A 15,549-nucleotide genomic window follows, 5' to 3' on the forward strand; every position below is an offset into this window, starting at 1 on the left:
TTTAGGAGCTGAGGGTACGTTTCATGAAATTATACCTATCTAAGGTAATGGCTTCAATATGTCAGCAAAATGGTTATTTAATGATGCAGAGTGAGGCATCATCATGGAACAAAAGGCAGAATGAAAAGAACCCACTGTTCTAAAATCAAGACCATGAATTGCTTTTTGAACCGACTCTACCTGAATATTATACTGTTACATACGCTGTGTACTCATCATTACAACGGACCTATGATGGGTTAAAGTACCTCCATACCTGCAGGCCACTTCTTAACCATTTGACTTTTCAGTGAAAAATATCGTGTTTAGACAGTTACTCCATTAGTCAGTCAACACAAAATTAAATGACTAAATAAGAATTTAAGTCTCTTTTCAAGAAATATTAAGAAGTTTAAGTTTGTAATGTGTGAGAATCTTTAAAAAGTAGTGATTTATTGTTGGTAAACTCAATATTTTGGGACATGGAAGTGGATTGGAAGAAAAAAAAAAAGTTTTAAAAATTCCACCTTGGCATTAAGGAAAATCGAAAATTTTCAACATTTTTATACTAAATGATCAACCGTTTATTGCAGTTTCTAAACTGTAAACAAAAATAAACACAAAAAATATAGGGCCAAACCAATGTGAAGCACTCACTTAGGCCTGGAGGACTTGTGTAGTCCCTCTTGACCGTGCATCTCAGCGCTCTGCAATTAGTGTCAGTCCATTCAACTTTACCTCCTCATCACTTCCCTGCTTAATTCAATGGGTTCTCTGGGAGGCCTTGTCGGCTCTCAATATTAATTACGACTTTCAACTAATGACGCATCCAGCCAAGCATAGTCAGTCAGACATTATGTGTGTGTGTGTGTGCATGTGAGCGTGTCTGTGTGATAGGCAGGGACATAGGATTGGTAACTGCACATCCCTTTTCTGTGACACCATGCCAGAGATGATTAAAATGGCGCCTTTTAATTAAAATGCAATCACAGTGAATACTGCTGATTACCTCAAGCTGGGAAAGAAAGACGTGATGAGGGAGGAAGAAAGCCGGTAAAGGAAAAAGCTAATCAGGTGACCAGACAAAATCTGAGGCATCCTCAGACTTCCCATTTCAACTTATTCTTGAAAGAATTTAGACAATATTGCTAGTTATACTATTTGTCCTTTTTTCATGTTTATTTTGGTAGATTTTTCTATGATGTCATGCAGCTGGAATGACTTCAGTTTGTAATTCTGGCTCTTTTATACATTTGTTATGATGTGTAACCTTACGAAAGGTTAAAGTACTTTGCATGTGGGAGCAGCTTATTTAGCTTTCCAAAGCCCAAGTAATGACTGAAAAAAGACACTAAATCCATACGAGTTGAAGGGGAGACATCTTGCGTGCAGCTAAAGAACAAAACTGAGAGAAAGGACGGGGAAGTTTAAATCTTTCTTTCTTTCATGGGAAATGTGAGACTGGCAAAGATCACTGTAGAGCTTGGAACCCTGACACGGGAATATCGGTAAGGCAGTATATTTGTTTCACAGAGACATGGCTGCGGTCATTTCAGACTCAACAGGTGATAGAGAGAGTACACCTGTGTTACTACGACGTTGTTTGGGACATCATCAGCTCAGGTGTTTCCAAGCTACAAAAACAAAAGCCTAATCCATTCATGGCGATCTCTGAAGATTTGAACCACACCTCTCTCTCTGCTACACTTAAACTTTCCAAGTTTGTCAGCTGATATTTATTCCATTTCATTTGATATTATCATCTATCCATTTATTTTACTGCAGTTATATCATTTCCCTTTGGGGATTAATAAAGTATTACTCAATTGAATTGATATATTTATTGTAATCTTAAAAGATCAGTCACGGTAACCATCAGTGGGAGACGGACTGTTGGTTGAGTCCAGTAGGTGCAGCTTTAGACGGATTTTAGGGGACCAAAAAAGATCATTCATAATGCTTTTTGTTGGATAGTTAGCTTAGTAATATGTACTGTATTCATAACTACGAAATTAATATCTTTGGACTGAGGACAGTCATTCTGTGTGTCCTAATGTGTACCTATGTTTTCTCATTTCAAATGTAAACAAATATTCAAGTTGTGTTTTGACATTTTAACATGCGGTTCTTGTCAGATCAATTGATGATGAAAATTACTGTTACTAGCAGATCTACAAGAGAGCTAACTGCAGGTGCTCTAAATGTGCAGAAGCTCCCCCTCCCAGAATAGACACTGTGTGACCCAATTTCAAATACAGTATGCAGGGAGAATCCAGAAGGATCAGGTCAGTGGATGCAATGAGTCAGTTCACAGTTTTTCAACAGAATACTCTGCTAGTTAGAGGACTGTATTCTCCGGAGATAGTGAAACAGGAGATAGACAGAACTTACCATTTTGCTGCAGCTGCCAGTTGTTTAAACAACAACATGGAGGTTTTGTATTAAAAAAAAAGTACAAAAACGTCAGTTACCTGAGGCCTTCGTCTCTCCCAGAAAAACACTTTGCCATGATGCCCCCCGCTTGCTTTATTTCAACTAACAGTAATCAGGGGCAGCAATTGCACTTACTGTACTGCACTAGTTGAGCAAACAGCACACATACACGGATGCATTCACACTCAAACATTGTTAACCTTCAACTAAAATCTCACAGCGTGTCAGGGACATAACAGCGTGAATATCTCCCTTCAGGGGCGTGAAACCAAAGAAGGAGGAAAAAAAGCTCATTTGAGGTCACATAAAGAAAAAAAAATAATTACACATTAACTGAGATTTTCTTACTATAAAAATATATACAAGCATATTGTTCTCTCATTTACCATCTACCTGTGCATTATCAAACCATTCATTGTAAATCTCACTGTGGATTTAGTTTGAATGATCTGGCTGTGATTGGCTGACCTTGTCTGGAACATTAAACATATCCCAATGAGGTAAAAAACTAAGGCTGAACAAGAAGGCCGAGCCACTTTCCCTCACAGGTGGTTGGCCAGTGCCAGGATACCATCTGCGATGTCTGAAGGGCCAAGGAGAACAGTGAGAGCCTGGCAGCGATGACAGACCCTCCCAGAGCCTGCTGCAGTTAAAGGCATATTTCATTCATTCTCTAGGGCCAAAGTTCTTTTACCATAAATAAAAGCTGCCACCAAGGACACCTGACTCATTTCTAATCACATACACCTATGCTGCCAGCCAAAAAAGCCATTTCAGGACACTCCAGCGGGCAACAACTGCAATAAAAGCCCAAGTGAAATAGAAAAGAGAGCAAGGCTGGAGCAGGGACAGCAGAGAACATCACCTGCAAGCACATTAACATAAGCTTGACACCATGTCCGCAGATTTAAACAGCTTGTGTCATTATGGCTCTTTCCTACTCAGAGCTTTTTTTGCTCTGGCAGTTCTGTTCTTATCAAAAGCTGCATGTCACCATCAGCAGCTGAGCTGATGCTCAACATTTTCATAATTTCCACAAGCACTTTTTAGCCTGTCTGAACAAGAAGGAACACTGTTATTAAAGTTATTTTGCTTCTTTAAAATCTTACAGAAAATGTTTTGTCCAAAATTAATAGTTACCCATGTCAGGAAATATACGCCATTTTTTTATTGAGGGTTATGTGACCTTGATACAATTCATGGTTGTAAATATTAAGCTACATCCATCAGGTTAAAAAAAGAAAACCTTCTGTTAATTGTAAGTTCCTTGTTTCTACAATTCGGTTTTTACATTTAAAAAAAAGTAGTTGAACACTGATGTAATAGTTAATCTTGGTGCTAGTGACTGAATTTTCCTTTGGCTGTTTGTGTCACTTACAGTTTGTGCTAAGCTAACCAGCTAACCGTTTCAAACCATGCAAAATCATGATTTTTGTTGGGCCATAAATCTGTTGGGTCAATCTAATAGTCAAAAATTTAGCAATAAAGTTTCTCCACATAAAACTGTAGCCTACAGAACTTGGGAACTTCATCATCTGCATTACATAAAGGTATTAAAACACTGGAAATAGGACAAAATCTTATTACAAAAAAGACGAGATTAAAGCCAGTGCTGAATGCCTTTGACTTTCGGTCTGACACCATTCTGTAGTGGAAATCATTTTGTCTCAGTCTGTTAACAATTGTCTGGCAGTGACTGCATCTATGAGAAAAATCAGAAACGCCTTCTCTTGGCTCGAAATCTTTAAACAAAGGACCTATGGGAAGTTGAACCTGATCTGTAACCTGACAAATCAAACTCTTTTGAAATTCCTTTTGGAAATAACGGATGCTGCATCTTCAAGGCTAAAGAGGAAAGGTTCCATCTGGCTATTAGCACACAGTCCGAAAGCCAACATACGTATGTGATGATGGCATGGTATCACACATCTGTGAAGGTACCATTAATCCTTAACAATCTATCTAGATTGGAGTAACATGTCCTACACATTTTTTTAAGAAGACCAATCTTATTAAAGAAAGCCTATGTCAAGCCAATTTCTACACATATTACAACAGCATGACTGCATTGTAGAGGAGTCCAGGTGCCAAACTGTTCAGCCTGCAATCCAGATTAAGGATAAGAAAGGATATCAGACTTCACAGTTTCAACAACTGACATGTCATTGCATTTGCACCTGTTATTAAATACATAGTTTAAGTTATTTTTACATGTGCTTGGTTTTAATTACATTTTACTTATCACCCCCACTTTTCATATGAAAAGATTATGAAAGATCATAACTGAAAGCTCATAACTGCTGAGAGCAGTCAAAAAATTTGAACTAGTCGTTTGGGACAAATGTGAGGCAACAGAGCATAAATCTAATCTGTCTCTAGTCTGAGTAGTTAGCAGGAGCCAGAAGCACAGAGTCTGAGTTTACTTTGAAGTGAGGGACTTGACATGAGATCACCTGACGTCTGGAGAAGTGAAACCAAACACGATTCTTTCAGATTTCCCAGTCAAGCAGGTCAGTCTCAGTCAGTCAGTTGCCAGCTCCAGGCGACAGCCCAGACGCCGGCCATGAATTAAAGATGGCAGCATCGCTGCAGTAATGGAGGACCCAGAAATAGGCCGGCTTGACCTTTTCTCTGACCTGCACTGAGTGATTCAGACATTTGATTTTCTCCCCTCATCTGGGGTGTGACTGTTGAAGTGCAGAACCAGAGCAAGTCGAACAGCTAAGTAACCTCTTTCTCATGTTCTAAAGGAGCTCAAAGTGAACCAACACAACCTGACCCAGAGGGAAATCTCAAGTCCTCCAGAAGAGAATAAAGGTTTAGCTTTTATGAGTTCCAGTTGAGCCTCAATCAAATTGCAGATCTTTGCAGTGGTGTGGTGTTTGGGCTCCACTTTACAACAGATGTGAATCCAATGGACATGCAAATGCAGGTGAAATTAGATTTTTGCAAGGCTCAAGTCATCCGTGTGCCTGTGTGGTAATCTCACAGCTCCAGATACTGCTCAGCTGTACCACCAGTGGGATGAAGAACCATTGGCTGAAAATGAGGTGAGAGGAAATCTTGGCTCTCCCTTTAGCATGAGAGTCTCTCCATGCATCTGCCTGATCAGACATTTTCTCATTACTGAGATGGAAAGTTTGCATAGCTTTTATTGATGGAGATACAAAGTAAGTCAAACAGTTATTTTGAAATAACTTTTTTTTTCCATGTATTTCCAAATATTAACATAATTTTTCTTTTTAAATTGGTGTCAGTTAATAGGTGATTCTCACAGATAATATCATCAAAAATCCCATGCATGAAGCCCTTACTTTTGAGCTTACGAAAAGTAATATAAACTACACACAGTGCAATGTAAAAACCTGAACAGATATCATTCCTACCCCCATCTTATTTTTACCCCCTGTGCATAGCAACTGACATTATCATAGTGTCAGCATCACCTGATGCTGCTCTGTCATATTACAATCACCCAGGGGTAAGCTGATTATCAGCATCAGACGATTCAAATCGAGTGCTATACTATTCACATGAATAGAAATATAACTACTGCCCTGGATGTATGTATAAATGCAGGGTATTTTAAATAAATCTAGTCTTGGAATGGATTTTTCCATTTGATATGCTATTTAAACTTCCCTCATGTAATGTTTTGACCTCCTTTGGGCAGCACAAAATGTAAGCTCTCTCTTTAAAGCTGTACTTTGGTTGTTAACTACGTCAATCGCTGCTTTGCTGGTTGCATAAAACATCATTTTGCTTTGTTCTTCTTCATTCAAAATAGCTGCCTCTTGTGCTTGGCAAAAAAAGCTATAAAAAGAGGTGAGAGTGAACTTAGCAGGCTACGGTAAAGCTCCCGGAAGCTGTTAATACAGAATATCGATAAGCGTGGCTTATTAAGAGCTTTCCTTCTAATTCAAAACAAGAGGAAGGGTCCATCAGTACATCACTGCAGTTTCATCAGAGGGAAGCATGAAGGGGTACAAAACAAATGACGCATGTCAATAATATTAAACACAGCTGACAGTAGTGATGGAAAATAGCCACAAAAGTGTAAAATACGCCCTTCTCAGTATCTCTTGTCTGCCTCTGCTTCATCTGACAGTCATTTTCTTTCCTTGCTGCACTGAGAAATGGTGTGGGGTATTAATCAGCTTCTCCCGATGACAAAAAAGCCACATTACTGCTTTAATCACAGCTGAGATAGTATTGATTAATTGTTTTGCTCAACCTGCAGCTTTCTGAATCCTCATTACTGTGTTATTCGTTCATTATAAATCTTTGCTCAGCCAACACGGAGGTGACCTTAAGACTGACCCATTTACCAACAACATTTCATCTGAAACCCTGTAACGGTTGAGAAAAAAAACTCATTTTAAAAGCTGGACGATGATTTCACGTGTTCTCTGTCACGAGGCAGAGAAGCTCAGAGAAGCTCAGAGGTGTGCAGAGGTGAGAGAGGAGCACATTCTTTACGCTGTTTGCAAGTGTGAAAAGTGTTCTACAAATGAAGAGCACATGCAATATATTCTTACAACTAACATGTCCCCAAGGGATGAAAAGCCCCGATTGAAACATATTGCAATCAGCCACAACAACTGCCTAATATTGTGTAGGTCACTCTCGGGGCCCCTAAAGCAGCTCTGACCCATTTACACTGGATCTATGGTTGTCCTGTGGTCTCTGGCAATTGGATGTTGACAGCAGAACCTTTGGGTCATGTGAGTTATGGCTCCATGAAACAGGCTTGATTCAGGAAAGGCTTGATCACATTGGGATCAAGTGAGATTGGGGTTTGCCGTATTTTATCTAGCTTTTCCTTCCTTGCCTCTCTGTTGGCACTCCTTCTCCCTGACCTAGAATATCTCCTCGGTTCACCTTGAACCAAAGAAATTAGGAGCCTAATGAGATGGATTGCCTTGGTGCATCTTTTTGACGCAATTCCATCTTTCTTCCTCTCAAGATACGTTGATGGTTGTCAAGAAAGACAATTCAGCTCCTTTGCTCCCAACACACTCTTCTAAGCATCTGTTGAGTCACAAAGAAACAGCACACGTCACCTATTTTCACACCAGCCTTGGCAGCATCCCAAGACACAAATATAAAGCCTGCCTTGTGGGGTTCTTTTCCTGAGAATCAGTGCTTATACTTGAAATTAACAAAATTTTGTGCTTTGTGTTTTTGAACATGCAATCACTTTAAACATTACATCCAATAACAGATAATAGCAGAAAATCCTAATGTTTACCAGTCACTCCCATTCTGAGTGCAGCAAGCAGGCTTTGCAAATAAGACACATTCATACACATTCATATGCTGCAATGCCATGCAGCCAAAGAGAGGATGTGCCGCACAATAAAATCTAAACCAATAGGCCATTGTTGAGTCAAAGCCTTTGGTGAAATCCATAGAGGCTCCTCATCCGAAGTGCCAATAAAGTCTGAACTAAATGCTGTCTGCTTCGAGCTGACCCTCTTCTATATCAGTCAGGATGATTCAGACATCCCGTGAGAGGTGAAAAATGCACCATGACCTTTACTGAGTGTGTGAGAGTGGGGTATATGAGTTTGGCAGTCCAAGCTCTTATCCTTGGATCAGGTTTTGCTTTAGTTATACTTAGGTCACAGGGAGAGCTTTAGAAAAGGATTTTTAATTTTTAGGGAAAAGTCTCTTCTATGAGAAATCAATTGCTTGAATTGGTGTCGAAAATATATTCTTATGATGTATGAATGGACAAGTTGGACTGCTTTGGTCTAGACTAAAATGACTAAGCCACTAAAGCCACAAAATCTGCTACTGATGTTCCAACTTGTTCTCAAACTCAAGTTGTCACAGTAGTGCATTTCCTCAGACCATTATGGTGTCACCTTTTAGCACGAAGTGTACTTCTTAAGCATAATTTCTCAGTCTGATAAAAAACGGTAACCCCCGGCTCGACTAATCCGCCTAAAATCAACAAGAAGCAGTCATCTTTCCTTTCAAACAGAAAGAGAATCACCAAATCTTGGTTAAATTTCTTATTAAGAATCTAAGGGCTGGTTTCACCTGATTTTAAGAACTTTGGAAGGATAATATAAGCTCCCATCATAAACTCTGGTTTAGAGAAACAGTTATACACAACAGGACAACAGGCAGAGTTCTGTTAGGTTCAGGTAAAGGACTTGCTGAGTAAAACTTAAAGTGTCAACATCATGCGACTCGTAAATGTCTGCGGCAGCTGACTTGTAACATTTTGACTGTACTGGTATCAAAAAAAAATTTCAAACATTTTTAAATAAGAAGGCATTTCAGAGTGAATACATTTATTAATGGAAAGTATTTTATGCCAATTTATGGATTAATTTAAGAATGCACTACATTAACATGCATATAGGTGCATCATAAATAGTTTTGTATGCTAACAGGGCTTAAGTGTGATGACAGGACTCCTGATCAAGCATAAACATGCAATGAGTAGCAAGTGGGAGATAAATATCCTTATGAAGGTTCAAAATGTGAATGATGTCTTTACTTTCTAACTAGGAACATCATAAAGTCAAGCAGCAATAACAGTGAAGCAATACTCACAAGGATGTGTTCGTAATCTGCACTGTAGTGAAATATCTTTCATCGTATCACTGCATATTTCGATCACCTCAGATGATTTAGAGCCACTATAAGATATTTGATATCATCACTCAGTCCTGACATCTATGGTATGGCAGAGGCCCGTGGCCAAATAGACAGAGCTTAGAAGCCTGTGAATCGAATCTAGCTTGTCTGGGTATATTAGGAGATGGCTGCTGATAGTCAGTCATAATGAAAAGACCCAGCAGCACTGCCTCAAAGCCCACTGTCTTCATGTACATACTGGAGATAAGAAGCGGTGTTAAGTATCTTTACCATCAATACATTCTCTTATGCTTCGGAATTTGTGTGCAAAGGAGAGTTGTTTCCATAAACTGGGTTTAAATGAACTGAAGCAGAATCCCTTCAAGCCTGCGGTGATTAGCGTAATCAATACACAGCAGTCAAGACCTCAGTGTGATTGTTGTGTGTGACTCGGTAGTATTAAGACTGACATGTTTTCTTTTTTATCAAATCCAAAAATCTACCCACGACTTAGACCTTATTAGATTTATTTTTCTCTGTATAACTTTTATGTTTCTTGTTAACAAAACATGACCTTGCAGGTGGGCAGCGGCTGTCTGTCTATTTAACGAGCCCTGGGACTTTCAGTAGATGTTATTGGGATTCAGAGCACTGCCAACCTGCTGCAAACAGAATAGAGATGCTGAACAGAATTTTAACAACATTCCTGATAGCAAAACAGAGTGCAAAGCACTGGAGTGTTGAGGTGCACCGAGATCAATTTCTGCAAATTTTCCATTGGCTACACACCACTGAGAAGACAATAAATTCATTATTCAATTGATCCTTTTCAAACTTAGTTTAAAGAAACGGCATTAACCTTCCAGCACTCTTTAGATAAAGCTTTTAATTAAACAGTTATTTTTCAGTAAAATTAAAGTGAATGCCAAAGTGCACCTTATGACATGATTTATAAGAAAATGTGTTGTTATGTTTGTCAAATGCCTTTGTCTCTGTGTCCTTTACAGGCCTGCTTTTGAAATACACGTTACAGCACCAGACTCAAGGCTACCTCAGCAGGAATGACTTCTCCTGACCTCCTAAAAGAAGCAGCTTGGACATCATTTGCTCGAGTTGACATAACAGTAGGTAATCTGAGTGACTCCAAGCCATGCAAGTAAGATGAAGCCTATACTGTAGTGCTCTGTGAAGGCTTCAAGATGCAAGTTTACAGACTGGCGGCTCACTTAGGTGCTTACAGTAATATGGACATAAAGGCTGACAAATTAGCGTAACAGCAAAGAAAGAAAAAACAAGTCCACAAAATGATCTGTTAATGATCCTTTCCAATGAAGTTAGGATGAAATGTAAATAAGAAACAGAAAGCAATGATTTGAAACCATTTAAACCCAACACGACTGCGTTTTCATAAGTGTTCCTGAGTCCATGCAGTGATTTCCACAACAGTCATTTCTGTTTCAATGAAGAGCTCCCTGAGGGCCTTGAGATCATGGATAATGTTGACAAGAGCCATAAAATGCAGCCTTGAATACAGAGATTAAACTTGACTCTCTGAGTCTTCAAATTATGTTATGAACTGTATAATTTATCAACTTCCCAAATTCAATTTTACCTTGAAAAACATTGTTATTTAATCTCTGAACTTCTAGGGAAGTTCTTTCAAGATCTTTAAATGTTAACAGGTCTTTTACCAATTACATAGTCTAATTAGTGGTTTGATTTTATTTAAAGCATATGTAACTAATCCAGACTTTGTTTCTTCTTTCCTGAATATCTTTTTAATATTAATTTTTAAATTTTAGTTTACACATATATGGTCTTATTATGATTAGCTATCAAATATGGAATTAAACACTAACATGGCATTGAAAAACTTTTTGAAAATGGGGTTGTAAATATGATCTTTATTATCTATAACATTTGAATATACATAAGCTAACGTAATGATATGTTCAGCACATTTGTCATCTGATGCGATAGTTATAATCTCTGATGTTATGCTACTTATTAACTGGCTGAAAATGACAGAGATTTGATCTCTTAGTAGGTAAAAAAAGTAAAATAAGTGTAAGCAAGTGAAGGGATGTTTCAGCTTTATGCATTTTAAGCAGTTTGTTTCACGGTGAGTCCATGAAACATTAAAAATTAAACGCAGATCCTGCGCACTCCTTTACAAATTTTCTAAAGCAGAATATCTACCAATAAAATAGGATTTTTGCCAGTGTTCTTTAAGCAAAATAACCCCATGCCCTGTTTCAACTATTTACAATCAGCTATTAACATTGCTTAAACATTCCTTTTTTCTTTTTCTATCAATCACAACTTTTAGTTGTACATGTTATTATCATCATGTCATATAGGTGTAAAGTGATTTCGAGGTAGAATAGAAACAAAGAATCATATAGATAAATTTGCTCACAGTTAGCTAATTATGCTTAGCAGGTGCAGGATTTTAGCCCTAATTTTGATAACTGAATTATCCTTCACAGAGGTGGGATTAAAGGCTCAGATGCTAAAATGCTTTTAGCTTTAGTTAACATTAGTTTTAACTAACAATGGCTGTGGCCATGTCCAATGCAAAGTTAGCTGTCATGTTGTTTTTGTCTCATCAATGTGGCCAAACTGACAGCAAAAAAGTCAGATATGCGTTCTTCTCAGTTATGAATAAGTTTGTAACAGCGAGTTGGCTTGTGAAGAAGAAGAATAGCTTGAAGTGGTTCTGCTGTGCAATTCAAGTCCAATTCTCTGAATTCACCTCAGACTTGGTGTAATGGTTTAAGTACACTAACTGCATGTTTAAAGCAGACATATCTCCTTCTCTCACAAATTGACACAATTTCCTGAGTTCTTGATAAAATATCTGCAACATGCTTTAGTCAAAATACAACAGCTAAACCAGTAGGCTACAACAGCTCCTTTTTCAGCCATGTCCTTACAGCTCTGTAGCAGCTGCTGTTAAACCATATGAGAGAGCATATTTAGCCTGAGAGCACATCATAATGGACAACAAACTGATGCAAAAATACTCGACTGGCAGTTTTATTCTATGATCATTACAAATAATTCCCCTTGTCCGCAGTTCAGCCATGCACGCTTGGTATTTTTACACAATCTAGGAAAAGCCTCATTGGGAGTTATGTGTTGAATTGGCCCATGTTGAAACACCAAACCAAAGATAGGAACACTGAGCTAATTCAACAGCCAGTCGGCTGTAATAAACATCAAAATCTCATAATTACTCTGTTGCATATCGGCTTGTTAAAACCCGGGTGTTACTGTCCTCTGCGTTTTCTTGATGTTTTTTTAAGAGCTGCTATGGTGACGTTTCACTGATCTTTGCTGGTTAGTTTCAACCCAGTCTCACATCAAAATGTGAGATAGACAGTCCCGAAAACTTAATCCATTGATTTGAGTGTCGACAAACATGATTTTTGGTTGGACATGAAAAATAATTCAATTGAGGAAGGCAGTGTCACAACATATAAATAGTAATGAACTGACGACTGCTTCACATTTAACAAACAAAAAGGTCAGCATTTTGATGCTGGAGGGCGTGGAGAATGGTGCTAAACACACAACTGCCAAGCTGAGGAGCCAAAGTCCTGAACAGTAGTGTTTCCATTTAACTTGCCCCGTCTTTCGCTGGCTTGTGACTATTTTCACACATTACAAACTACTTTGTCAAGGTTACGTATGAAAAAAGAGATTGTTATGGTTGGGAAAACTCCATAGCTTGTATTGACACAAACGCCCTAATAACATCATATCAAAGTATCCTCTTTTTGGATTACTGACTGCTAAGGCCTGCTTCATCCTCTGAAAACACAAAATATGTTGGACACACAAACCAGACGTCCTACTGAATTACATTACTCTGAAATACAGAGTTTTCTGATTTGTGACAATTCCACATTTTGCCGTGAGGGCGGCAGCTTGTTTTTGCAATGGTGAGTGTTACTGTTGCATATTGATGCTGCATTAGATAACAAATAGGAAGTCTGCATTTCCAACTTCTGATTGGGGGGGGTGGCAATTAAAGAAAAACACCAACAAGTAGTCAGATTTCCCAGTTGGGATGTAGAATATTAGACCAAATAGTGGCGGAGCATAAATATCTATTGCTTATTTTCCCAAGTGAACTGGATATGCTGTAAATAAATAATAAAGAAGGGGGGAGGCATAACTACACTGAGCTGGGCCTGTGACAGGCGTCAACAAACGGAGTGACAGTTGAAGTTTTTTAGATGATAGTCACTTCAGACACCCAAATATATGCACTCAGGCACAGAAAAAAATGGTCTCTCTTTTTTTAACCATACTTCATCCCATTGAAATGCTACAGTGAGCGAGGCTACAGTGATTATCAATTAGAGCGTTAAGCTTGTCTGGCTTTCATGTGCACTCAGATCCACACACAGCACACCCCATCTGTCTTTCTCCCACTCCAATAATAGAAATCCACTGAATACATGCACGCAGCTTATCACACCAGCACACTTGGTTTCTGAGCTTTCCAATGACATCATGCACGGTGGGACTCATTAAAAACAATAACCACCTCTAACTCACAGCCACACTCCCACAATTGAAACCTCGGTGACACACGGAAACACACAGTCTGAGAATCTAATAAGAAAAATACACACAGGGAGTAAGCACCGACTCATACACTGGCATAAATTTGGAAACTGGCAGTGATTAAAACCCCACGGGAGACGGCATCTTCTAGACTTAATATATGACAGTTTGTTAACTTAATAGCCTGAGTGGGGGAATATAACGTGTGTGTATTTGAAAGGTAACAAATAAGCATGCTGATAAAAAAAGGAATAGGCCCCCTCTTGTTCTAAATATACAGAATATGATACATTTGTGTGAGTGTGTGAATCATCGCACTTGAGCACCAGCCGGAAACCTATATTTGCCTCCTACTCATGATAAAGTTTATGCCGTCATATGTTCTGGCTGCTGATCGTAGACCAGTAGGTGTGATGAGTGTAGAAATTCACAGCGAGAAGTGGGGATTTTTTTTTATTTTTTCCTTCCCTTTACTCACACTCTACTAAAGCTGTCAAATGAATTTCCAATAAATATTTAATATCTTGTGCTTTGGACATCTGCCACTCTTTTTCACATCACCCTTGTGTCTGAGGCAGGGCTGGAAGAGCAAATCAAGGGTAATGAAAGTACAACCCAGCCAAGTTTTTGAGGATGAAACAGGGCCATGCCCTCTTCCAGAGGAAGCATAGGATAACATCAAATATTTCAATTGTGTGCTTTTCTACTAAAGCCATAAGATGTGTTGCTTGCTACACTCTACAAGCACATTATTGGATGCAAAATGTGGCTACAGTTTTGCCGGTTAGATACATAACACTATCATTGAGGCTCAAGAGAAAAAAGAGAGAGAAAAAAAAAAACAAAGTCTCACAGGAAACATTTTGTCCATTAGGCCTGAGAGATTACGTAACTTTTCCTGTTGGATCTTCAGATTTCATCCAACCTGCTCCATCAGAGCGCGGACTTGTGGCGGTGGCTAAAATCTGGCGATTTGCACACAAATCGGTCGCGAGAAGGATTTACTGAACTTTTGCACAGAGAGCAAATGTTTATATCTGCGATCCATCCCAAAGCGAGACAGCCTGGAGGGTTAAGCACCACGGACAGAGTCCGAAAGGCTCCTCAAGCCTCGGGAAGGAACGAGGCATAATTAGGAATAAACAAAGTGAATGACAACTGCTTACCGAATTTTCTGTCGGCCAGAGCAGGTGAGAAGCAGAGGCAGACAGCCAATGCAGCGAAGAGGATGGGACAGCACGGTGAATCCATAGCGCTCCTGCCTAACCACCAATCCAACGCACACCTTCGCTAAAACAGCATGCTCAACGGGGGTCAGCTGCTCGGAGGAAGACGTTATAGCAGCATGTTGGAGTTGGGGGGGGTGGGAAAAAAACGGGACGAAGAGGGGCAGAAATCGCCAAGAAACACAATACAGGCGTTGTTTCAGCACCACAAACAGTAATCAGCTTCGCGGAGGAGCCCCTCCTAAGTTTCTGACGTCAAACACACACATGGTGAGGAGGGATGATGCGCAAAGCATGCAACAGAGACGGCCGAGGAGACAGGAGTCCTGAATGATTGCTGCCCGGGTGTGAAGGCGACACAAAAACCCTGCAAAAGCATGGCTAGGATTTACTTTTGACAGCACAGGGAATCCAAAGGTAGCAAAAACACCGGGCCACATGTTTTACATAAGCAAGGACAAACAGAAACCCTGCGCACTCAGAAACCCACTAAAGTATCAGGATATCCTGCATTTCTGTTTGTTTGCCTGATGTCAAACAGGGTGAAGGGTGAATTAAATCCATTTGAGTGTTTTAGTATCATCTGTCCTGCACAACACCCCACTTGCGCAGCAGTAACACAGTATCTCCAAGAGAGGGGGAAAGGGTAGTTTAGAGGGTATTCTTAATGGTATTTTGTCATTTTATAGATAAGAACTGAAAATGTTGCAAATCCTGTCGACGGGGGGGGGGGGGGGGG

General features: G+C 39.4%; 1 protein-coding gene across 1 annotated transcript in view; it reads right to left on the reverse strand.

Annotated features, from left to right (window-relative positions):
* The window catches only part of ptprn2 (protein tyrosine phosphatase receptor type N2), a 143,121-nt gene extending 128,043 nt beyond the window's left edge, over positions 1–15,078 (reverse strand). The window contains exon 1 of the mRNA XM_075451925.1: positions 14,751–15,078. Coding sequence (XP_075308040.1) covers positions 14,751–14,835 — 85 coding nt within the window. The 5' untranslated portion in view covers positions 14,836–15,078. The remainder of the gene's footprint in view (positions 1–14,750) is intronic.
* Between the last annotated feature and the right edge of the window lie 471 nt (positions 15,079–15,549).

This window comes from Odontesthes bonariensis, chromosome 20 (genome assembly GCF_027942865.1).
Source record: "Odontesthes bonariensis isolate fOdoBon6 chromosome 20, fOdoBon6.hap1, whole genome shotgun sequence".
Taxonomy (NCBI): Eukaryota; Metazoa; Chordata; class Actinopteri; order Atheriniformes; family Atherinopsidae; genus Odontesthes; species Odontesthes bonariensis.